A 22846-nucleotide genomic window follows, 5' to 3' on the forward strand; every position below is an offset into this window, starting at 1 on the left:
TATAATTAGTGTGAATATTTACATTTTTGATACATACTAGGAAATTGGTTTCCAAAGGGTTATACCAAATTAAAAGACTATAAAAAAGCTACGTCCATTCCAGTTTCAGCTTACCTTCTATAGCAGCAGTCTCCAACATTTTTGGCACCAGGGACTGGTTTCATGGAAGACAGTGTTTCCATGGACCAGATGAGGGGGAGGGGGATGGTTTTGGGATGAAACCATTCCACCTCAGATCATCAGGCATTAGATTTTTATGAGGAGTGTGCAAACTAGATCCCTTACACGCACAGATCACAATGGGGTTCGTGCTTCTGTGAGAATCTAATGCTGCCACTGATCAGACAGGAGGTAGAGCCGAGGCGGTAATGCTTTACCTTCTGCTGTGCTGCCCAGCTCCTAACAGGCTATGGATTGGTACCTGTCTGTGGTCTGGGGGTTGAGGATCACTTTTCTATAGCTTTGAGTATTATTAGTACTTATTTTTGGGGGGCGGGTAATTCAGTTGTTTAAAAGGGTATTTTATTTTAAATTTATATTTCAATATATGTAAAATTAAATAGACTGAGGCATTTGTGTTAAAATTTGAAAATGAGAAACATTTAGATCATTTTTAACTAGAGAGTAGCTTTTATATTATCCATCTGAACTGAACTTAAAGGTATCTCCTGGTGGCCAAAAGCTATTCCAACATCTGTACTCTGCAGATGCACTTCCTCCTTCCTTCTCAGAGACCTCATCCAATGGAGTATGTCAGTTACCATTTATCTTCAGCCTGTCTCTAAACTGGCTTCTTCTTCAAAACATTTAAATATATTCAAATCCACTCATCTTAAAAAACATTATACACCTTACTCCTTCTCCCCTTTTAGCATTTGTTCTCTTTCTTTTCTTGTTAAAGTCAAACTTCTTGGCATTGTGTCCATTTACGATCTGCTTTACCTCTGACTCAATGTTTTCTATCTCTGAAATAATAGCTTTTGTTCTCGCTGAAACTGTTCTTATCAGGATCGCTGATGTTCCTTTTTAAACTGAATGGACAAGTTTCAGTCTATAAATTTCTTGCCCTGCTTTAACATTAAACAAGGTGACTACCCCTCTTTCTGAAACATTAGCTTTCATTCTTTGACTCTATACTTTCTTGGTTTTCCTCTATACTTTTCTATTTTCTCAATCTCCTTCTTAGGTTCTTCTCTCTCTATCTGTCTTTTAAAATGTCGTGGTTTCCCAGGGGATACTATGCATTCTTGTTTGTATGTAAACCCTCTAGGGGTGATTTCATTCATTCCTATGGCTTCAGTTATCGTCCATATGTTAATGATTCCCAAATTTATGTCTTCATCCTGAGCTTCAGTCATTTGTGTCAATTCACCTACTAACATTGCTCACTTGAAAGTCTCACCAGCACCTGTAATTTATCTCTTTATCTCTCTAAACTCCTTTGTCATCCGATCAAATCTGCCTTTTATTAGATGTGCTTTATCTCAGTGAAAAGACCGCTGTCCACTTGGCTGCCTAAGCTGGAAACCCAAGCATCATCCTTGATTCTTCCTATCTTTCACCTCAAGCATCTAGTTAGCCAGCAAGTCCTATTGATCCTACCTCCTGAACGTTCACTTACTGCATTCTGATACCAGGTAACTATCATTCATTTCATCTCATCTCTCTCTCTCTGCTTCTTGTCTTTTTTTTTTTTTTTGGAGACAGCATCTTGCTTAGTCACCCAGGCTAGAGTGCAGTAGCACAATCACAGCTCACTGCAGCCTCAACCTCCTGGGCTCAAGTGATGCTCCCACCTCAGCCTCCTGAGTAGCTGGGACCACAGGCACATACCACCATGCCTGGCTAATTTTGTGTTTTTTATAGAGATGGAATTTCACTATGTTGCCCAGGCTGGTCTTGAACTCCTGGGCACAAGTGCTTCTTCTCTTATTCCCTAACTTCTCTCTTCATATTGCAGCCAGGAGTTCTGCTGGGATGATGGTCTAATAGTGTTAATAGTGTTACACTGCTGAAAACTCTTTAGTGCTTTCTGGTAGCTTTTAGGGTAAATTCAGAACACTTTAACATAACTGACATAGCCCTTCATGATACGGCTTTTGCTTACCTCTCTAGCCTCACTTTGTTCTCTTATTCTACATATGGAACATTTTTCAGGTTTTTGAATATGCTATTCATCCCCTACCCCTGACCGTTGCACACCCCAATCAAATTTCATGCTGTTTCCTTTCCTGCCTTCAGTTGCCTATTTCTTACTCATCTCTCAAGTTACATCAAGAACTTAGATGTCACTTCTTCTGTTCAGAAAACTTCTGATTTACCAAGTTTGGATTTGGAGACCATCCTTAGTGTTTCATCTTTCTTCTTTTCTGATCACAACTGTATTGGGCTATTCATTGCTTTTTCACATTTCTCCATTATAGTGCTTACTATGTAAACTTGTTGAATTAGTGAATTAAATTATTCATTCATTAAAAATTATTTTTTGAGCCTTCACCTTGTACTTTTCTAAACAGTGGGATACTGGAGTGAACAAGACAAAGTCCCTGCTCTCATGGAACTTTCCATCTAGTGTGATGATAGGAAGTGAGTCAGACAAATACATGTATATATAATGTATCATGTTGTGATAAGTACAATGAAAAAACACCAGAAGAGTGACAGAGCATGTCATCTTCAAAAGCAGAGAAGTATGGAGGAACATTATAGACAGAAGTTTTAGTCTGTCAATGGTATGTAGTATGAGGACTGACAGGGTTAGGAGATTATTAAAGAAACTTTACAGGAAGTTAGGGCATAAATGATAAGGGTGTGTTTTATGCTGGTCATAAAATAATTAACAAAATTTATTGACTTATCAGCTCTGCCTATATGAAGAATCTTAAAGTGACTGGGAGAATGATGTCACTGACAGAAATATGGACATACTAACGGGTAGCTCAGTATTTTTAAATAATAATAAAATATGAATTTGAATATTAGAAAATTTAGGCTCTTAAAGTCACTGTTGCATGTTCAGCTAGTAAAAGATGATAGGTTGGAGCCCAGGAGAGTCTGGAGATATGGTCAGTCTTTATGGAGGGAAGAATTGCAATCGAAACATTATATGTAGATTTTTAAAAATTAAGGAACGAGGCTGGATGCAGTGGCTCAATATCTGTAATCCTAGCACTTTAGGAGGCTGAGGCAGGCAGATCTCTTGAGGCCAGGAGTTAGAAACCAACCTGGCTAACATGGTGAAAATACACCTCTACTAAAAATGCCAAAAATTAGCCACATGTGGTGGCACGTGCCTGTAGTCCCAACTTGGGAGGCTGAGGCATGAGAATTGCTTGAATCTAGGAGGCAGTGGTTGTGGTGAGCTGAGATCAGGCCACTGCACTCCAGAATGAGACCCTGTCTCAAAAGAAAAGAAAAGAAAAAATTAAGGAATGCATAGGCTATTCATTCATAGTTACCAATAATTATAATGTATTTTTCTAGTTCATTTTAAAAACATGACAACTGTTATGTAAAAGGATCTGTGAAATTTTTTTTCCTCTAAGTAACAGGAATACAGATGAAAAAAATCAAATAGTGTTTTTAAAAATGACTTCTCAAAACAGTAGTTTATTACTACAGTTGTTTAAGTCTTCTAGGCTCTGCCAGAAACATTTATTCTTAATTCTTATCATATCTCTTTATAATTCTCTCATATTTCTAATTAATATACTTATTAGGCTATGTCTTTGTTGATTTTAGTCATTATTTCTTTACTTTCCCCAAGGATAGATGACTACATAGTTCTGTCTCTCTGCCATCATGCTCCCAACCTAGATGTATCGTAATTTTAGGTAAATAGGTTAAATAGTCAGGGTTTACATTATTATGAATGAATTTTTTTCTGGGTAGGGTAATTAATGCCCTGCCATCACCACTCCTCTCTGTCATAATTCTTTGTTGTTTTTAATCGTAATAACTGTATGTTAGGTTTTCTAATATAATTATAGCTAACCTTTTCTGATTTTAAAATTTCTGCCACATGCCCATCAGTGATATTTTCCTGATGCTGCTAGGATATAAATCTGTGGATCAACAGGGGAGAGTTAATATTTTTGTAACATTAAGTGTTACAGTCCACAAATCTTATATATTTCTCCATTAAAGTTTTATAGTTTTCAGTCTAATGATCCTATACATCTTTAATTGATTCTTAGATATTTTATGTTACTATAAATGGTATCATTTATAAAATTTTTATATTCTAATTATCTTTTGCTAATATTAGAAATAAATCAATTTTGTATATTGACTCTGAATTTAGTTATCTTTCTAAATTATTAAGTCGTCTGTGATTCTTTTGGACTTTACATGTGAATAAACATGTGATCTGTCAATGAGAGTTTCCTTTCTTTCCTAGCGATCTTTAAACCTTTGATTATTTTTGTCCTTGTTTTATGTTACTGGTTAGAACTTCCAATACAATCTTGAGTAGAATTAATGATAACAGATATTCTAGTCTCATTCATGATACCGGGGAACATTTTTAATGTTTCTCCATTAAATGTGATACTTGCTGTAGACTTTTTTGTAAATACTCTTTGTCAGATTAAGGAAATTTGCTTCTATTTCTGTTTTACTAAGAATATTTCTCATGAATGGATATTAAATTATATCAAATTATTTTCCTCTACCTAGTTAAGTGATCAAATAATGTTTATTATTTATTCTGTTAACACAGTGTATCATATTGATTGGTTTATGTGATTCATTTCACTGCTTGATGTTTTCGAATGTGAAACAGATCTAGAATTCTTGGAGTAAGCCTAGTGTGCCTGTAATGTATTATGATTTTTATCACTATTTAGAGTTGCTATTATTAAGTTTAGGATGTTTTACATTTATATTCATATTCTAAATTGACATGCATTTTTCTTTTCTGGTAATTTTCTTCTCAAGCTTTAGTATCAAGGTTTTTCTGGCTTTGTAAAATGAGCTCAGAGGTGATTCCTCTTCTTATATTCTCTGGAAGAGTTTGTGTAAAATTAGTTCTTTTAAAAAAACAAAAAAAATTTCTTTTTGGAGTAATTAATTGGAAAGTCATTTCAGCCTAATTTTTTTATGGAAAAATTTTAAATTATAGACTTAGGCCAGGCGTGGTGGCTCACACCTGTAATCCAAGCACTTTAGAGGCCAAGGTGGGCTAATTTTTTTCTTTGTTTTTGAGACAGGGTCTTGCTCTATCACTCAGGCTGGAGTGTAATGGTGCGATCACAGCTCACTGCAGCCGTGCCCTTCTGGGCTTAAGTGAGCCTCCCACCTCAGCCTCTGGAGTAGTTGGGACTACAGGTGTACACTGCCACGCCTGACTAGTTTTTAAATTTTTGCTGCTTTTTGTAGGGTTAGGGTCTCAGTATGTTATTGCTCAGGCTTCAATTTTTAAAATAGGTACATGGAAGAATATTCATATTTTCTATTTTTTCTTTCTAGTTATGTGTTTTTCTAGGAATTTATGCATTGTATAATTTTCAAATTTAGTGGCATATGGTTGCTTATATATTTCTAGTAATATTTTTAATGTTTGCAATATCTATTGTGATATTCTTTTTTCTGATATTGGTAGTATCCAAATGAAAAGTGGAATGAAGTATTGGGGAGATCTTTCCTGACAAGTTTTGAACTCAGTCTATATATGAGCTTTTCCTCCTTGAAATTCAAGTCCAATTCTGTCAAATTTCTTTTTATAAGAAAACATTTCTTTTATAGAAGATATTTCTTTATAATGGATTATGCCTCATCTTACTTGACACTGTTGCCTTGAAGTAATCTTAAAGTACTATTGGGATCTTTGTTTTTTTAATGCCTGTATTTGTTTGCTATTTCTTTGCACTTCCTTTTTATTTCCAGCTTTCTGAGTCTCTTTATTTTTCTGTCTCTTGCATAAAACATATAGTTGAGTTTTTTTTATTTGTTTAAAAATATGATCTGAAGGTCTTTTTTCTTGATTGATGAGTTTACCATTACATTTATTGTCATTATAGATATGTTTGGTCTTAATTCTATCACTGTGTTTATATACTGTTGTTAATACTTTGTCATTATTTTTTGATATATTTTTGTTCTGTGGTCTGGGTTTTTCATTTACATGTATACTTCTGGTAATTTTGAGGATTTGTAACCTGATTTTAATTCTAGTAGCTGATTAATGTCATATTCCAAATAGTGCATATGTACCCTATTTGTCAGTTTATTGGTATTAAAAAGGAAGAATGGCTGGGCATGGTGGCTTATGCCTATAATCCTAGCACTTGGGGAGGCTGAGATGGGAGAATTGCTTGAGGCCATGAGTTTGAGGCCAGCCTGGCAGTAAAATGAGACTCCATCTTTATAGGAAAATTTTTAATAAACTAGCTGGCACAGTGGTGTGGGCTTGTAGTCCCAGTTACTCAGGTGGCTGAGGCAGGAGGATTCCTTGAGCTCAGGAGTTCTAGGTTGCAGTGAGCTGTGATCATGCCCACTGCATGCCTGACTCCTGCTTGGGCAACAAAATGATACCCTGTTTCAAAAAAAAAAAGTAAAAGAAAATAGTGTCAGTGTCCTACAAAAAGAGTAGAAATTAAGTTACACTACGAAATTAGTTTCAAGAAAGCTTTTCTTAAGGGCATATCTTCTTATAAACAACTAATGATAATCCTTATCTATTAGAGATCCAAGTTCCTGCAGTTGAGTGGGTTTTGAAATCATCAATTCATTCATTCCACAGCATATATTGCTGATTAACAGATGCTATATAAAGAAAAAAGTCGAACATGTTCCCATCCTTATAAAACTTTGAATCTAATAAGAAAAACCAACACTAAACAAGTAATTCCAAGTATACTGACGTGTGGCAAATATGTGAAAAGTATTGAAGGAGCACATCTAAGTTCCTATATGAACTTATGTATTAGTAAGAAAATGATTATAACTTTTTCTGTGGGAGGAGCACGTGAAAAATCTACGCACCATGAATGATACTCATTCCATGGTCATCGTAGGATAATTGTACCTTTTTAGGCACTTGACAAGTACTATATGCTCACTGTGTGTAAGTTAGAGAGTATTCGTGGCAAAATTTAGACAAACAACTACAGCAAATGGCTACTGCACCTCTCCATGAACCCTGAAACTTGCCCTTTGCTTTATTCATCCATCCTGTTTAGCCCAAATTATCTTTTGCTTTAACAAGAGATCACATTGTAGTTTGCACAGCCACATGAAGGAAGCTTGTCCTTGGTTTATGCATAATTTTCTTGTCATTATCCAGCTTTTCTTCTTAGGCCACCCTTACAAAATAAGAGGATAGCTCATACTTGATCTTTGATGTTTGCAGGCCATGGTATTTAAGTTAAGTTGTTTTTGCTGACCATAACTAGACAATTCAGATACTATATAGAGTTGCCTTGAAGTAATCTTATAGTAATTGGGATCTTTGTTTTTTTTGCTGACCATAACTAGACAATAACTAAATTGTCTAGTTATGGTCAGCAAAAAACAAAACAAAGATAAACTGCTTTATTTTAAATATTGAAATAAAGCAATTTATAAACTGAACAGTGAATTTCTTCTTGGCAAGAAACACCATTCATCCTTGTAGCCCTAACCCAGTATCTCATATATTTAGCTTTTTGAGAGTGAGTAGAAAGTACACACTTTCTGGATTTTGCTTTAATGGATAATTATGTGACAACAGTCTCTATTATTTGATTAGATTTAGTATATGCCTTATGAAAGTGAATAAGATATTCATTGAATTTATGGATTCCTAACATTAGAAAAAATTCTGAGCAATTTGATAAAAGATTTGTATTCTTGAAGAACTTTCTCATATTTTATTCCTGTTTTGATACCCTGAGAGAGATCTGACGGTTATTAGAATTTCCGGTTTACTAGTGAAAATATATGCAAAGAGATTAAGTGCTTTGCCCAAACACACCTATTTAGTGTTTGAGCCAGGATTAAAGCATTTAGCTGCCAAACCAGTACTTTCTATCACCCTGTCCTCCCTCTACTTAGCCAGAAATGCATCCCACAAACATCTGAGTGCTAATTTTGTGTCTAGCATCTTGCTCTTGACAGATGTAGATTGCAGATAAAACTCTTAAAATGGTGAGATTTTTAAGGTAACTAAAGCATTAACACTTTTGTCCTCATATACTTTAAAAAGTATATCACGTATCTTATGCATTTAAATTTTTTTCATTAGAAAAAAGAAATGCTCATAGTCTAAATTTTTGACTGTTAATGTTAGACATTTTAATTTGTTGCTTAATGGTAGTAAAGAATACAGAAACATACAGAGAACCATCATGAAAGGTCCTCAGTCCCCTGACAGCAGGCTAATGTATCAGTGAAGTAGGACAGGGGAGGCTTGAGCTAGGCATTGGATTTGGTAATGAGGTTATTGTGACCTTGGGCAAGGTCGGTGTTAATATAAATAAGAGGGGCAGAGCCTAGGTTAGGAGGAAAAGAATTAATAGAATGTGAGGAAATAAGACAGAAGATCTCCCCACTAGTGGAAAGGGAAGATAAAGATGGTTTGAGGGGGAAGCAGTGTGAATAAGGACATGTTTTAAGTTGTCAGTGTTCAAGTGCCTTTGTCACTTCAAAGGAAGAAGGCCCAGGAGAGGGAGGGAAAAATGAAAAATGTGAGAAGAGAAGTTGGGCAGATTGATGGGGCAAGGTCAGGAGGAGGTAGAAGATGTGATCAAGAGCGCAGGTGGCGGGATAATCTTAGAAGAGCAGCAGGATTCTTATTTCTCTAAAATGAAAGGAGATCTGAAGTAGAAAAAATGAGGTTCACAGAGGCTCTAGGCCTTCAGGCTTAGCGCCTGGCTTTTCTAGTCATTCTGAGGTCGCTCTACAGGCTTCTTGGCTTGGGGGTTAATATACAGCTTATGGTGTCCAAAATAAACAATTAAAAACCAGGAGTTTGGATATGTAGCAGTTTTAGATGAACTTCCCTTAGTTTCATTATTGAAATTCACCATGTTTCTCTGGCCAGTTTATTTTTGTTCTAATGGAGATTATAATTTCAAAAGGGAAGATGCATTTTAAGACAATGCATGAGGACTAAAATAAGTTTTAAGTTTTCGTGTGGCTCGGTTTGGTGAATTTTCTCTGGTTTTTATGTAAGAATTAGCCAGGCCTACTGAGAGCTGCATGCTAATTTATGGAAATTAACATGTTCCAAATAAATCTGTCTGTTGTATTTTGCTATTGTACCTGCATTTGAACACTTAAAGCTATTCTAAATGGAGCTGTGCCTTTCTCAGTAGTCAGTGACAGATTCTCACATGTGGGAACCCCGATCCTGTGGTAAATAAGAGAGCTTCTTCTAAAATCTCTATATACAGACACGTTCTAGTTTACAGATTGTGATATAAAATTTCATGTTTGGAACTCTACATCTTCCAATAGAAATTATATTATAAATGGCACTAGTGTCCCAGACCCACCCATAAAAGACCATTTAATCTAAAGTGTATCTGAATTATTAAAAATAATTACAACCATATTTCTAGCAGCAAATATGTTGACTAACAGCTTTCTGAGGTCTGAAACGTTTCTCTTACTTGTGCTTTATCTTACTGTCCAGAATGCCTGGGCTTTCTACCACTCCTAGTTGTCTGACAATAAAAAAAAACCACCCACCTCTTAGGCGTTTAGATTGGTTCTTCTAAGGTCATGAATGAGAAGCTGGGAGAGACACTGCTGAGAACTGAGAGGGCAGTTGCAGTGCTGGTGCATACTGGCGGGGGCCCTCCTTTCTGTTTCTGCTGTGAGATCTGGGTGCCTGCCTTTATAAACCTCCTATATCCCTAACCTTTTTTTCTTTCTCTGGACCAGTGGTTCTCAACTAGACATGATTTTGCTTTCCCCATTTCCTCTTACTGCCCACTCCCCACCTTCCTACCTGGGCACATTTGGTAATGTCCAGAGACAGTTTTTTGGTTGTCACAACTGGGGTGGTTCTACTGACATCTTGTGGGTATAAACCAAGCAAGTTGATAATCATCTACCCCCAAATGTGAAGAATGCCGAGACTGAGAAATTCTGCTCCAGATAGTTGCTACTGGTTAGGGTTGTTTTTTCCTTTTTTGATTCATTGCAGCATAGAAATATAGTCTGTGTTCCCTGATTCTCTCCCACCTTCTATTCTTGAAACAAGCTCACAGCTCTTTTGAGGTTTTTCTGAGGGCTTTACTATCATCACAGCATGGAACTAGATGGACTAAAAATAACAAGAAAATTATAGTTTTAGGAATTCTTGATTAAAAGCTGTCCATGCTCTCCACTGGACTTTAAATAAAGCAGAATTCTGCTCCTTCTCTAGGCTTTAGTCCTTTCCTCCCTGTGATGGTTTCCTCATTCCCTGGTCTTCCAACCTTCCTTACCCACACTGTTCCATTGTGGAGAGCCTTGGCAGTCTGTTCATTGCAGTGAGAAATGACAGGGATGAAAAATCCATGTGTTATTTTAATGAGGAGTTAAGGGAAAGTTCCTTTGTATTGCATAGATCCAGCCAGAACTGTTTTCTGTTGTTCTTCTTCTTTTAAGAAAGTTTCAGGATGAGATTACATCCCAGCATTTCCTTAAGTACTGCTGCACAGCACAGGGATCTCCTTTCTCTACTCTTCTTTCCTTCTTTCTACTGCTGCCCTGTACTTGCCACCAATGCCAGCTTCGTGGACATGTGACCTGTGCAGTTACACAGGACCTTGTGCTTACAAGAGTGCCTCACTTAGAAGGAAGGGCCCATGCCTGGTTTAGTGTTCTTCTGCTTTACCCTGGAAATTCTTAATATATTTTTAACAAGTCTCTCTTTTTTCTTTTGAGATAGAGTCTTACTCTGTCACCCAGGCTGCAGTGCAGTGGCACGATCTCACCTTGCTGCAACCTCTGCCTACTGGGTTCAAGCAGTTCTCCTGCCTTAGCCTCCTGAGTAGCTGGAATTACAGATGCCCACCACCACTCCCAGCTAATTTTTGTATTTTTAATAGAGACGAGGTTTCACCATGTTAGTCAGGCTGGTCTTGAACTCCCGATCTTGTGATCTGCCTGCCTCAGCCTCCCAAAGTGCTGGCATTGCAGGTGTGAGCCACTGTGCCTGGCTGAGATCTCACATTTTTATTTTGTTCTGGGCCCAGTAAATTATACAGCCAGTACTGTTTACCAAAGTACTCCCAACCGACCTTAGGTCCAGGTGAGAGGCAATCTGACTTGGAGGAGAGGAGGAAGAGGAAAAATTTAAAAATATTTGTAGTAGCAAGAAGTCCTCAGCTGAAAGGGAAGGGAGGAAAGGGCAGATTCATATTCGTGTGCTCAGACTCTTCATTTGCTAATACTTACCTTTCAGAATTGATTCTTTTTGCTTTTTTTATGCTTACCAATTTTAACAAAATGACCAACTACTTACTAAGTGCTATTGTATGATCAGCAGTGTGCTACAGGCCACAGGTGAAACAAAATAGTAAAATGATTGTTGCTATGTACTGGGCGTGTTCAAGTGTTTATAAAACCTCCTCATTTTGTTCCCATAACCCTTTGAGACTGCTTATATTCTCCCATTCCATACAGTATGAAACCGAAATTTAGAGAGGTCAGTTGTCCAAGTTTATAAAGCTAGTGAAAAAGCAATTGGTTGGTCAGATTCTAAAGCCCAATCCCATTCATCTCCTAATATGTTAGATATTCCTGTCCTGAGGGTTGACTGTCAAGTTGAGGTCATGAGTATACATGGAAAGTCAGTCTCATTTTGTCTAGTGAATTTTTTTATAAACATAACAGAGACACATCAGTACTTTTCAAATTGAATATAATGATTGATGAAAATAATGCTAGGATATATGGTTTAGATGCTTTTCAATGTGGTCATGAGAAGTAGCTATTAGTATAATTGCTATGAAACGGTATTCTTACTGAAAAAGTTCAAAAGCCTTCAGTTATATATGCAAATCACACCCTTTTTCTATTTTTTGAAATACTTGCTACATTGTTAGTGTCACTTATCTGGAAGTGTTTTCTTGGAGTAGGGGGTCTCTTTAATTTCTGTCCACCAAATAAAAATTTCATGTTCTATGTGATTGATATTTGCAAAATTGTGGTCTAAGAAAGCTAATTTGCAGAGAATATATGTTATATACCAATTCTTTATTTTTTATCATGTGAGCTACTTCTCATGACAATTTGATATCCCCATAAAACTCTGTGCTGGTTTTAGCCTCAATATGTTACAAGCCTGTCTTCTTAATTCTGTATAAAGAAGAGGCAGGTATCAGGCATAGATCACTTACAATTGATGACTTACACAGTATCTATTACTTAGCAATTAAATGAATTAAGACCATCATTCTCAGCAAACTGACACAAGAACGGAAAATCAAACACTGCATGTTCTCACTCAGAGGTGGGTGTTGAACAATGAGAACACATGGACACAGAGAGGGGAGCATCACACACTGGGGTCTGTCGGGGGGAAATAGGGGAGGGACAGCGGGGGGTGGAGAGTTGGGGAGAGATAGCATAAGGATAAATGCCAGATATAGGTGATGGAGAGGAAGGCAGCAAATCATACTGCCATGTGTGTACCTATGCAACAATCTTGCATGTTCTTCACATGTACCCCAAAACCTAAAATGCAATTTAAAAAAAGAGTAATTTGATAGTTCTCTTAAAATTCACTGATCTATTATCAACAGCCTTTGATGACATAAGTAGGAGTGTCTGAGGCTTGTACTGTTTAACCTACCAAGAGCCAAGCATGTGAATGCTCTTTCAGAGCTTTTGTTGTTAAGAGAAGGACTGTTTAATCACACTGACCTGAGTTTCAATTCCAGCTGCACCACTGATTAATTGTGTAAGTTATTTAACGTCCCCATGCTTCTGTTTCTTCATGTGTAAATGGGAGTAATATCTTCTCCAAAATGCTGCAGGAAAATTTAACTGAATTTCTGTACGTAAAGCACTTAGCACAGTGCCAGGCCTATGGAAAGGTGTTGATGGCTAAGTGGTAGTTTTCCTCCTCCTCCTCCCCCTATTTCATCAAGACAGTAGGACTGGGCATAGTTTCACTGGGTAAAACAGAACATTGGATAAGCCCTTTTTTGATTTATAACTAAACTATTAGCTCTACTTTTTTTTTTTTTTTTTTTTTTTTTTGAGACACCGTCTCACTCTGTTGCCCAGGCTGGAGTGCAGTGGTGCAATCTCGGCTCATTGCAACCTCCACCTCCTGGGTTCAAGCGATTCTCCTGCTTCAGCCTCCTGAATAGCTGGGATTACAGGTGCGTGCCACTATGCCTGGCTGATTTTTGTATTTTTAGTAGAGATGGTGTTTCACCATGTTTGTCAGGCTGGTCTTGAACTCCTGACCTTGTGATCTGCCCTTCTTGGTCCCCCAAGGTGCTGGGATTACAGGTGTGAGCCACTGTGCCTGGCCAGCTCTACTTTAAAATAAACTTCAACATATCTCCTCCTGCAATTAGATAATAGAAAGGCAAATGTCTTCTTCCTGTTGTCTGCAAGGAAGAGAACAGAATATTTTTTTAAATCTTTAGGCATAATTAAGAATAAAACTTGGAGATCTTGGTGGTCACTACATCCCCCACTACATACACATTACCATTCTTTCAACACGCTTGCCTTATGAAGACTATATGTATGAAGATACAAAACTGACTTCAATTTGAGAATTAGTTTTTCTCATACCACGAACCTCATCAGTCTTTCTCATACCTTGAACCTGCATCAGAATCACCTAAGGTATTTGTAAAAAAAAAAAATAATAAAATTAGCTCTCTAATACCAGATCTTTTGAATAGAATCTCTGGGGATGAGACCTTGGAATATATATTTAAAATAAGCCACCTCGGTTATTGTTCTGTATAAGATCTTTAGAAACACTGACCTGCACGCTCTCACCTCCTTGCCTGTACGATTTCCTGGATTGGAATAGTCGTTTCTCTTCTACATGCCTATAGAATTCCTTACACAGTTTTCAAGGGCTGCCTCTTCCTGGAAGCCTTTCCAGATTCTCCCAAATTGAAGTTAATTTTGTATCTTCATTATTGCAGTCAGCCTTGTAGAGTTTTGCTTGTTTTCCACCAGACAGCTCCTGGAGGGCAGCAGTTGCCGATTATCCTACCAAGCACCCCTAGTGCCAGAAAAACACGTTGCATATCATGGGCATTCAAAGAATATTTGTTGAATATTGTTGATCCTCAAATTGCCTTTTCCTAGCAAACTATCTCTTTTGTTCTTCACTAAAGAGTACAAATCTCTTCAGAGTAATATTAATAAGCTCAGGGTGATGGAAGTAAATAATAATAAACATTATCAGCCTCAGTTCCCAGAGCATCAGAATAGGGATTGGTGTCTCTGAATGGTGGCCAAGAGTTGTGATCCCTGTTTCTTTCTCATCCTCTTTGGATATTCTTCATAAGGGAAGTTGAACAAATCCCTCCAAACCCAAGTTAAATAAATAGCAATTACAAAAAGAAAATGCTATCATGGGTTTGTTTTACTTTCAGTAAACAGATTTGATCATTGATCTCACTAAAGAAGCAGTTTTTGTAATACACCTTCATGTTTGTTCTCCGGGACACTAATTGGGGTAAAGTCCATGCAGCTGTGCTTCCATTGATGCCCTGGATGTACTTACTAGGAGAACTGTGAAGAGAAAAGGTGTAGAGATGAACTCCAGTGACTACTAGGATGGTTTCTCCAAAGATGCTCTGCATTGTCACTTATATTTTAGGTACTTTGGTGGTTTTAAGTGACTTTTAATTCCATCTTATGTTTCTCCTTCAATCAGCTGATTGCCTGGATAGGGCATTGCCCAGACCATTTATGTTATAAGGTGATACGCATGTGGAGCTAGCCAATGTTGTAATATACTGGAAGGTGGCAAAGAGAACAAGATGTTAGATGTACTCAGAGGGTCTGGTTAGTGAGGACTAGAGGGAGATGTAGTAACTAAGGGTGATAGCACATTTGGGGAGTTTCTCCAAATATTAAATCACTGTTCCATATACATTAGTCTATTTATTGGTTATTTGGCCTCACACCAGGCAGCAACATTAAGCTGAGAAAACCACTAGATTTGGCAGGGGAAATCAGGTTTTCAGTGAGTAGGTTAGGATTTATGACAGCGGTAGTGCTTATGAAGTGTGGTGCAAAGACTAAGTAGCCATCATAGAGGGGGACTCCTTACAAATATTTTGAATACTTTGAATATTGCTCATCTTTGAATATTACTGTCTTTGGACTTCTAATGGTTGAGAAAGTAATAGAGTGGGTAGATCTCCAAGTGAACAGAATCGCGTAGGATAAACCTACTCACCTAAGTGAGTAGATCAGGAAATTTTTAATTTTTAAACTTAGTCAGAGGAAGGCCTTTTCCTCCCCATGTCGTTCCAAAGCACTGAGGGCTATAAAGTGGCCAAAGGTAATGAGAGAAGATCAAGGAATTGGGTGAGAGGAGCTGACTGATTATTAGAGTACATTTAGTGCAAGTTGGCTAGAAAGTGGGTAGGGTAATAAAGCTGCAGTAGGCTTGAGAAAGGGCGATAGTGCATATTGGACCATGAGGAACAGGCATGGAAAGAAAAGAAAATGGTCATTATATAAGCTGGTAAAGTCTTAGTGTATTAAAACCCAGAGAGTACAGTCCCAGCACCCCGAAGAAGTTGCTTGTGCTGAGCCTTTGTTGTCAGACTCCCCTCCATCCCAATCTCTGGCAACCATTCCTATAGCTTTTCCTTTTCAGGGTGTCATAGAAGTGGAGTCACACACAGGGGGAAAGACTGACTTCTTTCAGTTAGCATAATGCCTGCTGGATGTACATTTAAAATGCATTTTAAAATGCAAAGAATCCTTGCCCCTGTCCCGCACCCAAACAAATAAAACAGGGAGGACTCTGAGAAGATGGATATACAGAAAGGTGATGTAGGAACATACTGGGATGTAAACAGACATTTACCTCCTGAGGACTGTTTCATTTTCTAGTGAAATTAGGTGAGCTTCTTAGCTTTAAGTAAGTGGTGGAAAGGTTGGAGAGGAAGTGACCTTGACCACTTAAGTGTTTTCTTCCTTTTTTTTTTTTTTTTTGAGACAGTCTCGCTCTGTTGCCCAGGCTGGAGTACAGTGGCACTATCTTGGCTCACTGCAGCCTCTGCCTCCCTAGTTCAAGCAATTCTCTTGCCTCAGCCTCCTGAGTAGCTGGGGTTACAGGTGTGTGCCACCATACTTAGCTAATTGCTTGTATTTTTAGTAGGAACGGGGTTTCACCATGTTGACCAGGCTGGTCTTGAGCTCCTGACCTCTGGTGTTCCACCTGCCTCAGCCTCCCAAAGTGCTGGGATTACAGACAGACGTGAGCCATCGCGCCCAGCCTAAGTGTTTTGTTTTCTTAAACTAGCCTCCTTTCCTTTTTGACCTTTTTCACTTCCCCATTCTCCCCTGGTTTGGTGGTGGGGAAGATAAATCCACACATACACACACACACACACACACACACACACACACACACACACACATCTCTCTCTCTCTCCATTTTCATGGCATAACAATTTTATGTTTTTGTTCCTGCACTCTAGAAATGGTGCTTTTACTATCGAAAGAGCATATGCAAAATCTTACTTTCTTATGTCCTCTCTTCTAAAGAGGACATCCACACATATCAGATTCTAACTTTAGCTGTAGTTGAGGGCTGCCAGATGACATGTGGTGGTACCAGGATATGATATAATCTAGAGCTATATACTTGTGTTTCAACCCAGGATTTATTTTTACTAAATTTTTCTTTATAAATTTTTGTATTGCTTTCCTTGTTACTGATAGCAATTTAAAAGTTAAGAATTAAAAATGATTGAATAGGGCTGGGTGTAGTGGCTCACGCCTGTAATCCCAGCACTTTGGGAGGCCAAGGTGGGCAGATCACAAGGTCAGGAGATTGAGACCATCCTGGCTAACATGGTGAAACCCTGTCTCTACTAAAAATACAAAAAATTAGCCAGGTGCGGTGGCGTGTGCCTGTAGTCCCAGCTACCTGGGAGGCTGAGGCAGTAGAATTGCTTGAATCAGGGAGGCAGAGGTTGAAGTGAGCCGAGATCATGCCACTGCACTCCAGCCTGAGAGACAGAGTGAGACTCTGTCTCAAAAAAAAAAAAAAAAAAAAAAAAAAAGATAGCATAAAAAAATTGTTATTTTAATGTCTGGAATTGGAACTTTTAGATGTAAAATATTAAAATCTGTATCTGTTAATAATTCCCATGCTTTTATTTGGTAGTGCTAATTTATTTTACAAATCAGTGACTATGAGATTAATAAGTGCTTTTATAATTAAATTGTGTATATATATACACACACACACATATATATAAATGTTTAATTATATTTAATTATAAAAGCACTTACTAATCTTATCCTTACTAATTCTCCTGGATAGTGTTAAATTAGAAATTTAACTGGGTTTTGTTTTTCTTTTTTTTTTTTCTATAGCTGTGATATTCAAAACACAGATGATATTATACCACCAAAGAGCAAAGAGAAAGCAGGCCCAGGTTTTCTTGGGACGTTTATCGCATTCCTCAATTATTACCTTCCCCTTATTACTTTTCATCCATGATGATTAATATATTTATATCCTCATATTGTTGACTTGTTTATATTGACAACATATGCTACTAATAATGTGATTAGCAGGGAAGGAGACATAAGGAGATGTTACCGTATACCAAAGGCCTTCAGAGAAGAGTAAAGCATTCTGTTGCAAGGTTACTCTTGGTGCTAGCATTTAGCTTATTACAAATTCAGCATCTTGCTCTTCTGACATAAATAGAATTACACTACTGTATCTTCTCATTTGTCTGGAGGACAATTATCTGATACTTTACATATATCCAGAAGTCAGAATACAAGCCCCAAAAGCCCTCAGAGTGGCCACAGTTTGCTAAAAGCAAATGCAATAAATCTTGTGCCTTGTATATAAGGGATGCTTTATACATATTACCTTATTTAACTCCCGTAGTAATCTTTTGTGATAGCCATTGTTGCCACATTTATAGAAGAGGAAATAAATTGAAGCTTCTGAAGAGGTTATAGACCTTGTCCACAGTCGTCTATCTAGAGAGAGAGAGAGGGTTGCAGCTGAGATTTCAGCATGGGTTTGTGTGTCCCCAAATCCTCACACTGAGTGCAGTTGCTCCCATTTTCAGTCATTTCCACAAATATTTTTTCAATACTATGTGACAGGCCCTGGCATCCAGGATTAAAGACAGTTGTACAGAGTCCTATAGAATTCCGTTATCTGTTTTATTGGCTGCAGTAAATATGAAGCAGACTAGAAAAGAGATGAGGCTAGAGGACAGTGACATTGTCTCCCTTAATGACTGTCACATCTGGAGGGTGAGCACAGCACCTAGTAGTAGCTCAATAAATATATGTTGAATGGATGAGTGATATTAGTGAAAAGTGATAACTAGGAGAGAGAACCAAATAGGAAAAGGATATCAAATGAAAACCATAACTGTCTTGGACCATTTAGTGTTTGAATAAGCAAAAACCTCGGTAGCCCCCAGGCCGTGAAGAGCCTCTCAGTGTGCTCACTGATGCCCATAATGATGACTCGGGGCCACTAAGTGACCATGGTGACCCAGGCCCTGTGCAGCAGGGAGGGAATCACTCATGAATGTGACATCCAGTTTAAAAATAAAGAAGGCATGTAAAACATTTTAGAAAACTTTTCATTAAAAATGGTTTTTTCTCCCTTAAAGTGTGCGAAAGGGCTAAACTTCCTTGTCTTAGAAAAATCAGATATTGGAGTAGCTCTTTCTCTAGTCATACTGGATAAAGGGGGATAATAAATCATATAATTTGTTTTCTTTTCCCTAATAAGTTTTAGCATTAAAATTTCATGCCAGATGAATCTTTAAAAAATTCAAATTATATTCTTTGGAAGATACCTTATAAAAAACTATATATAGTATACAGCATATAATCATCTATAGTACTGTAACAAATGAATAGTTTACATAAAACAATCTTTTTTGAGCAGTGTCATCTGAGAGGATTATGATGTGTTGAAATAATTCATGTTTGGAATATCATTTAGCTTTTTATAAGGAAAAAATGAGGAAATTACAGGAAACAATTGAAATGATTTAAATTTCATTATTCAACAGCATCGATGCGCTACTTTCTTGTGTCAAGAATGTATCTATTAACAGTGATATTTTGCTTTACAGCTTTTCTGGGAGAAGAGGCTACAAGGACTTAGTGCATCAGATGTAACAGAACAAATTATTAAAACCATGGAACTACCCAAAGGTCTTCAAGGTATTATATAAGTTCAGTTGAGCAGACATTTATTAAGTACCTACTGCATGCCAGGCACTTTGTCAGCTGCTGTGGCTTCAGCAATGACTGACAGGAGGTCTTTGTTTTGGAAGGTCGTATGCCTTGCTGGATGACGTACCTCTTGTGTTTTTGTAAACCCAGGCAGAATGTACATGAAAAACTTGGATGTTGCAGGGATGCTTCAGTGTAGTATATTATCTTAGATTTTTCTCTGTGTAAAAATTTTGGCTTTAAGTTAGGTTCATCATAGAAGTCAACTCGTGCTGCTTTTAGTGCTAGTTGCAGATGAGTAACAGAATTTCTTAAGCTTCCTGCTTATAGCAGCATCTGGCCCTACCACCTGCTCTTTCTCTCATCCTCTTACAAAAGGATAACTAACGGCTCTCCTTCTGCCCCTCCCTCCACAAACTGGTGCTGTAAGTAGCAGTGGGAACAGATGCACTTTGGTCCAGCAACAGCAGCCAGTGAGATCTGGGGTGCAAAACTCAGTGGCTGGTCTACCTTTCATGTTATATGAGAACTCCAAGTTCTAGAGAAGCATTGTTTTTCAAGTATTAAAACTTTGCCATCTAAAGCTTGATATATTGTGGATTGCTCAAAAACCCTTACAATTCATGGTTAGATTATTGCCTTATCCTTTTATTTCTTGGAAATGTTGGCCTTAACTAGTTAAACTGGTTTAGGACTTTAAGGATTACATTTAAATGTGACTGTGGTGCCAGTATCTTACAGGTAATCAAGGTGTGCAGTTATGAATTCTCTGGTTTTGGATATTTTGTTAGGTTTTTGAAAAAAGCTGTTAAAGCCACAGGTACAGCTTGCATTGACTTTTTCTTTGAAGTCCTGAGACAAAGAACATAATTGTTGAGATATTGCTGGAAATTCATGTTAAAAGCCACAAGGCGAAACTATACCAGTACTCTAGGAATACATTAGAAGGGATACTTGAGTATACTCGCTTCATGAGGTCTCACCTCATTAAAATAATTAACATTGCTTGAGGAAATATAGCCAACTTTTAAAAAGTTTAGTACCTTGGAAAATGGCATTTTAAAGTTCGGTAAAGTGTTATTAAAATGCTCAGCTATAAGATGACAGCAAGAATGAGAATTTTTTTTTTAACTAAGAAAAAATGCTCAGCTATTTTGTTACTATTTCTGTAATATGAATTCTTTGGTGTATCATATCTATTAAGTAGATATGATATTATCCTTTGCTGCTTTGTCTTATGTCAATTTTATATACGTGATCCCAAATGAATAGAAAAATATCAGTTGTTTTAGGTCACATAAAGTTTGCTCAGCACATTGAGACATTTCCTTTAACTAGTACTTATTTCTCATTGCAGGAGTTGGTCCAGGTAGCAACGATGAGACCCTTTTATCTGCTGTTGCCAGTGCTTTGCACACAAGCTCTGCGCCAATCACAGGGCAAGTCTCCGCTGCTGTGGAAAAGAACCCCGCTGTTTGGCTTAACACATCTCAACCCCTCTGCAAAGCTTTTATCGTCACAGATGAAGACATTAGGTAATGCAGTTTAACATGACTTTTAAAACTTGGGTTTTTACATTCAGGTATGTTTTATATTGTTCATTAGGTTCAGTGGCATGTCCAGTAAGTGATATATCACCCAGAAAGTGATACTTTTTTTTTTTATAGAGTTTTTCAGAAACTGATGGAAGGTGAAAAAAGATCATCATAACAAGCACATGCTTGAAGGAGGTATAAATGCTGCATGCCAGGGCTATCATCATGGTCGTGTCCAAAGGACAAGTACCAGATCAGATATATTCCCTATCCATAATTTTTGCAGTGTCTTTTGCAATTTGGGATTCTTACTTTCTACTCTAAAGAACCTCTTTCTTCCAGGCACAGTGGCTTATGCCTATAATCCTAGCACTTTGGGAGGCTGAGGTGGGAGGATCGCTTGAGCCCAGTAGTTTGAGACCAGCCTGAGCAACATAGTGAGACCCCATCTCCACAAAAAATTTTAAAAAATTAGCCAGGCATGGTACTGTGTAACTGTAGTCCCAGTTACTTGGGAGACTGACGTGGGAGGACTGCTTGAGCATGGGAGGTCGAGGCTGCAGTGAGCTATGGTCACATCACTGCACTCCAGCCATGGCGACAGAGCTAGATCCTGTCTCAGAAAAATAAAAATAAAATAAAGAACTCCGTTCACTCAGTCATTCCTTTTCTGATTGCTTCCTTCATTAGTTTGTCTGGAAACCAATCTCTCTTTAAATCAGATGATAGTGGTGATGTTTTTAAGCTTACTTGTTACACGGTAGAGCAAGAAGACTAAGAAGTAAGAAAGAAGAAGCCACAGGTAAAGCAGTAAAACAGAGCCAGGAATGAGAAAAGACATAAATTATGTCTACTGACATCTTTCACTCTTTCTAAGGCTGGCTCACAAGTTAGGGTTTCAGCAGCAAATGGTAAAAGGAAAACATCCAGCTCAGATTGACAGAATCCAGAAAGTAGAAGCAAACCATTGCACAGGAAAAGCAAGATCACTCCAGTTAGTAAGACCACAGAGCAATTCTTATATGGGTTTTTTGACCTCAATATCATTGTGTTATGGTGATACTGTAGTATATTGCATTTCCTTTAAAAATATGACCTTGTATATACATCACTATTTCTGTCCTCTGAGTGTGAATCAGTTTTATTGGAGTATTATTCCTGGACAAAACCAGCAGATGGCACTTGTGAATCATCTAATTTTAAAATGCTTTATATTTGTATATATATATTTTAAATCCATACAAAGTTGACATGAAAATGTTTTTAAATGGATAAGTCTAGCTAGATTTATAATGGGAAAGCCCTCCTTGGGTTTTAATTATTTTGCAAAGATAAAAAGTGGTTGTAGTCATATGCCTTGATGGCATATGAATATGAATAAAGTTTCTTAAGACCTTTATTTTTTAAGAAAACAAAATAAAATGTAAAATCCAGAAAAGGAATCAACTTGCTCATTGGATTGTTCTTACCCTTGAGGAAGAAAATTATTCCAAAGACTAGTTCTTTTCCATCTTGGAATGAATACTGCATTAATCAGCAGGGATTCTACCAGGTCCTTACGGGTGTTGACAGAGGTTCTCTGAGTTATATCACAGGAATGTTGATGGCTTCAACATCAGATCTTTTGATAGCTGAGGAAACTATTTCAAAGCCAATTCTGGATGATTTCCTTTTTGGGTAAATTTGTCTAACAAATTGCTCATTTGATTTAATTGTCATGACAGAAATTTGGAAGCAAATGCTCCTTATTAAATTAGTACATGTTCAAAATAAATTACTGCAAACGGAACTGTTACTCTTTATCTTATTGTGTATCCAATATTCTGTCTACATTAAACCTCCAACTGAAGAGCCCAGCAAGATATATATCAAGTATTTTTAGCATATTTGATAATATTTGCATTGACGGGTACTTTCATTTTCTAATACTTTGTAACAGATTC

General features: G+C 37.4%; 1 protein-coding gene across 1 annotated transcript in view; it reads left to right on the forward strand.

The window, feature by feature from the left end:
* The window catches only part of MBD2 (methyl-CpG binding domain protein 2), a 67857-nt gene that overhangs the window by 37688 nt on the left and 7323 nt on the right, over positions 1–22846 (forward strand). Inside the window, exons 4-5 of the mRNA XM_012464255.3 lie at positions 19266–19356; positions 20726–20903. Of these exons, the coding sequence (XP_012319678.3) occupies positions 19266–19356; positions 20726–20903 (269 nt within the window). The remainder of the gene's footprint in view (positions 1–19265; positions 19357–20725; positions 20904–22846) is intronic.

This window comes from Aotus nancymaae, unplaced genomic scaffold, assembly GCF_030222135.1.
Source record: "Aotus nancymaae isolate 86718 unplaced genomic scaffold, 86718_ANA_hifiasm-v0.15.2.pri h1tg000020l, whole genome shotgun sequence".
NCBI lineage: Eukaryota > Metazoa > Chordata > Mammalia > Primates > Aotidae > Aotus > Aotus nancymaae.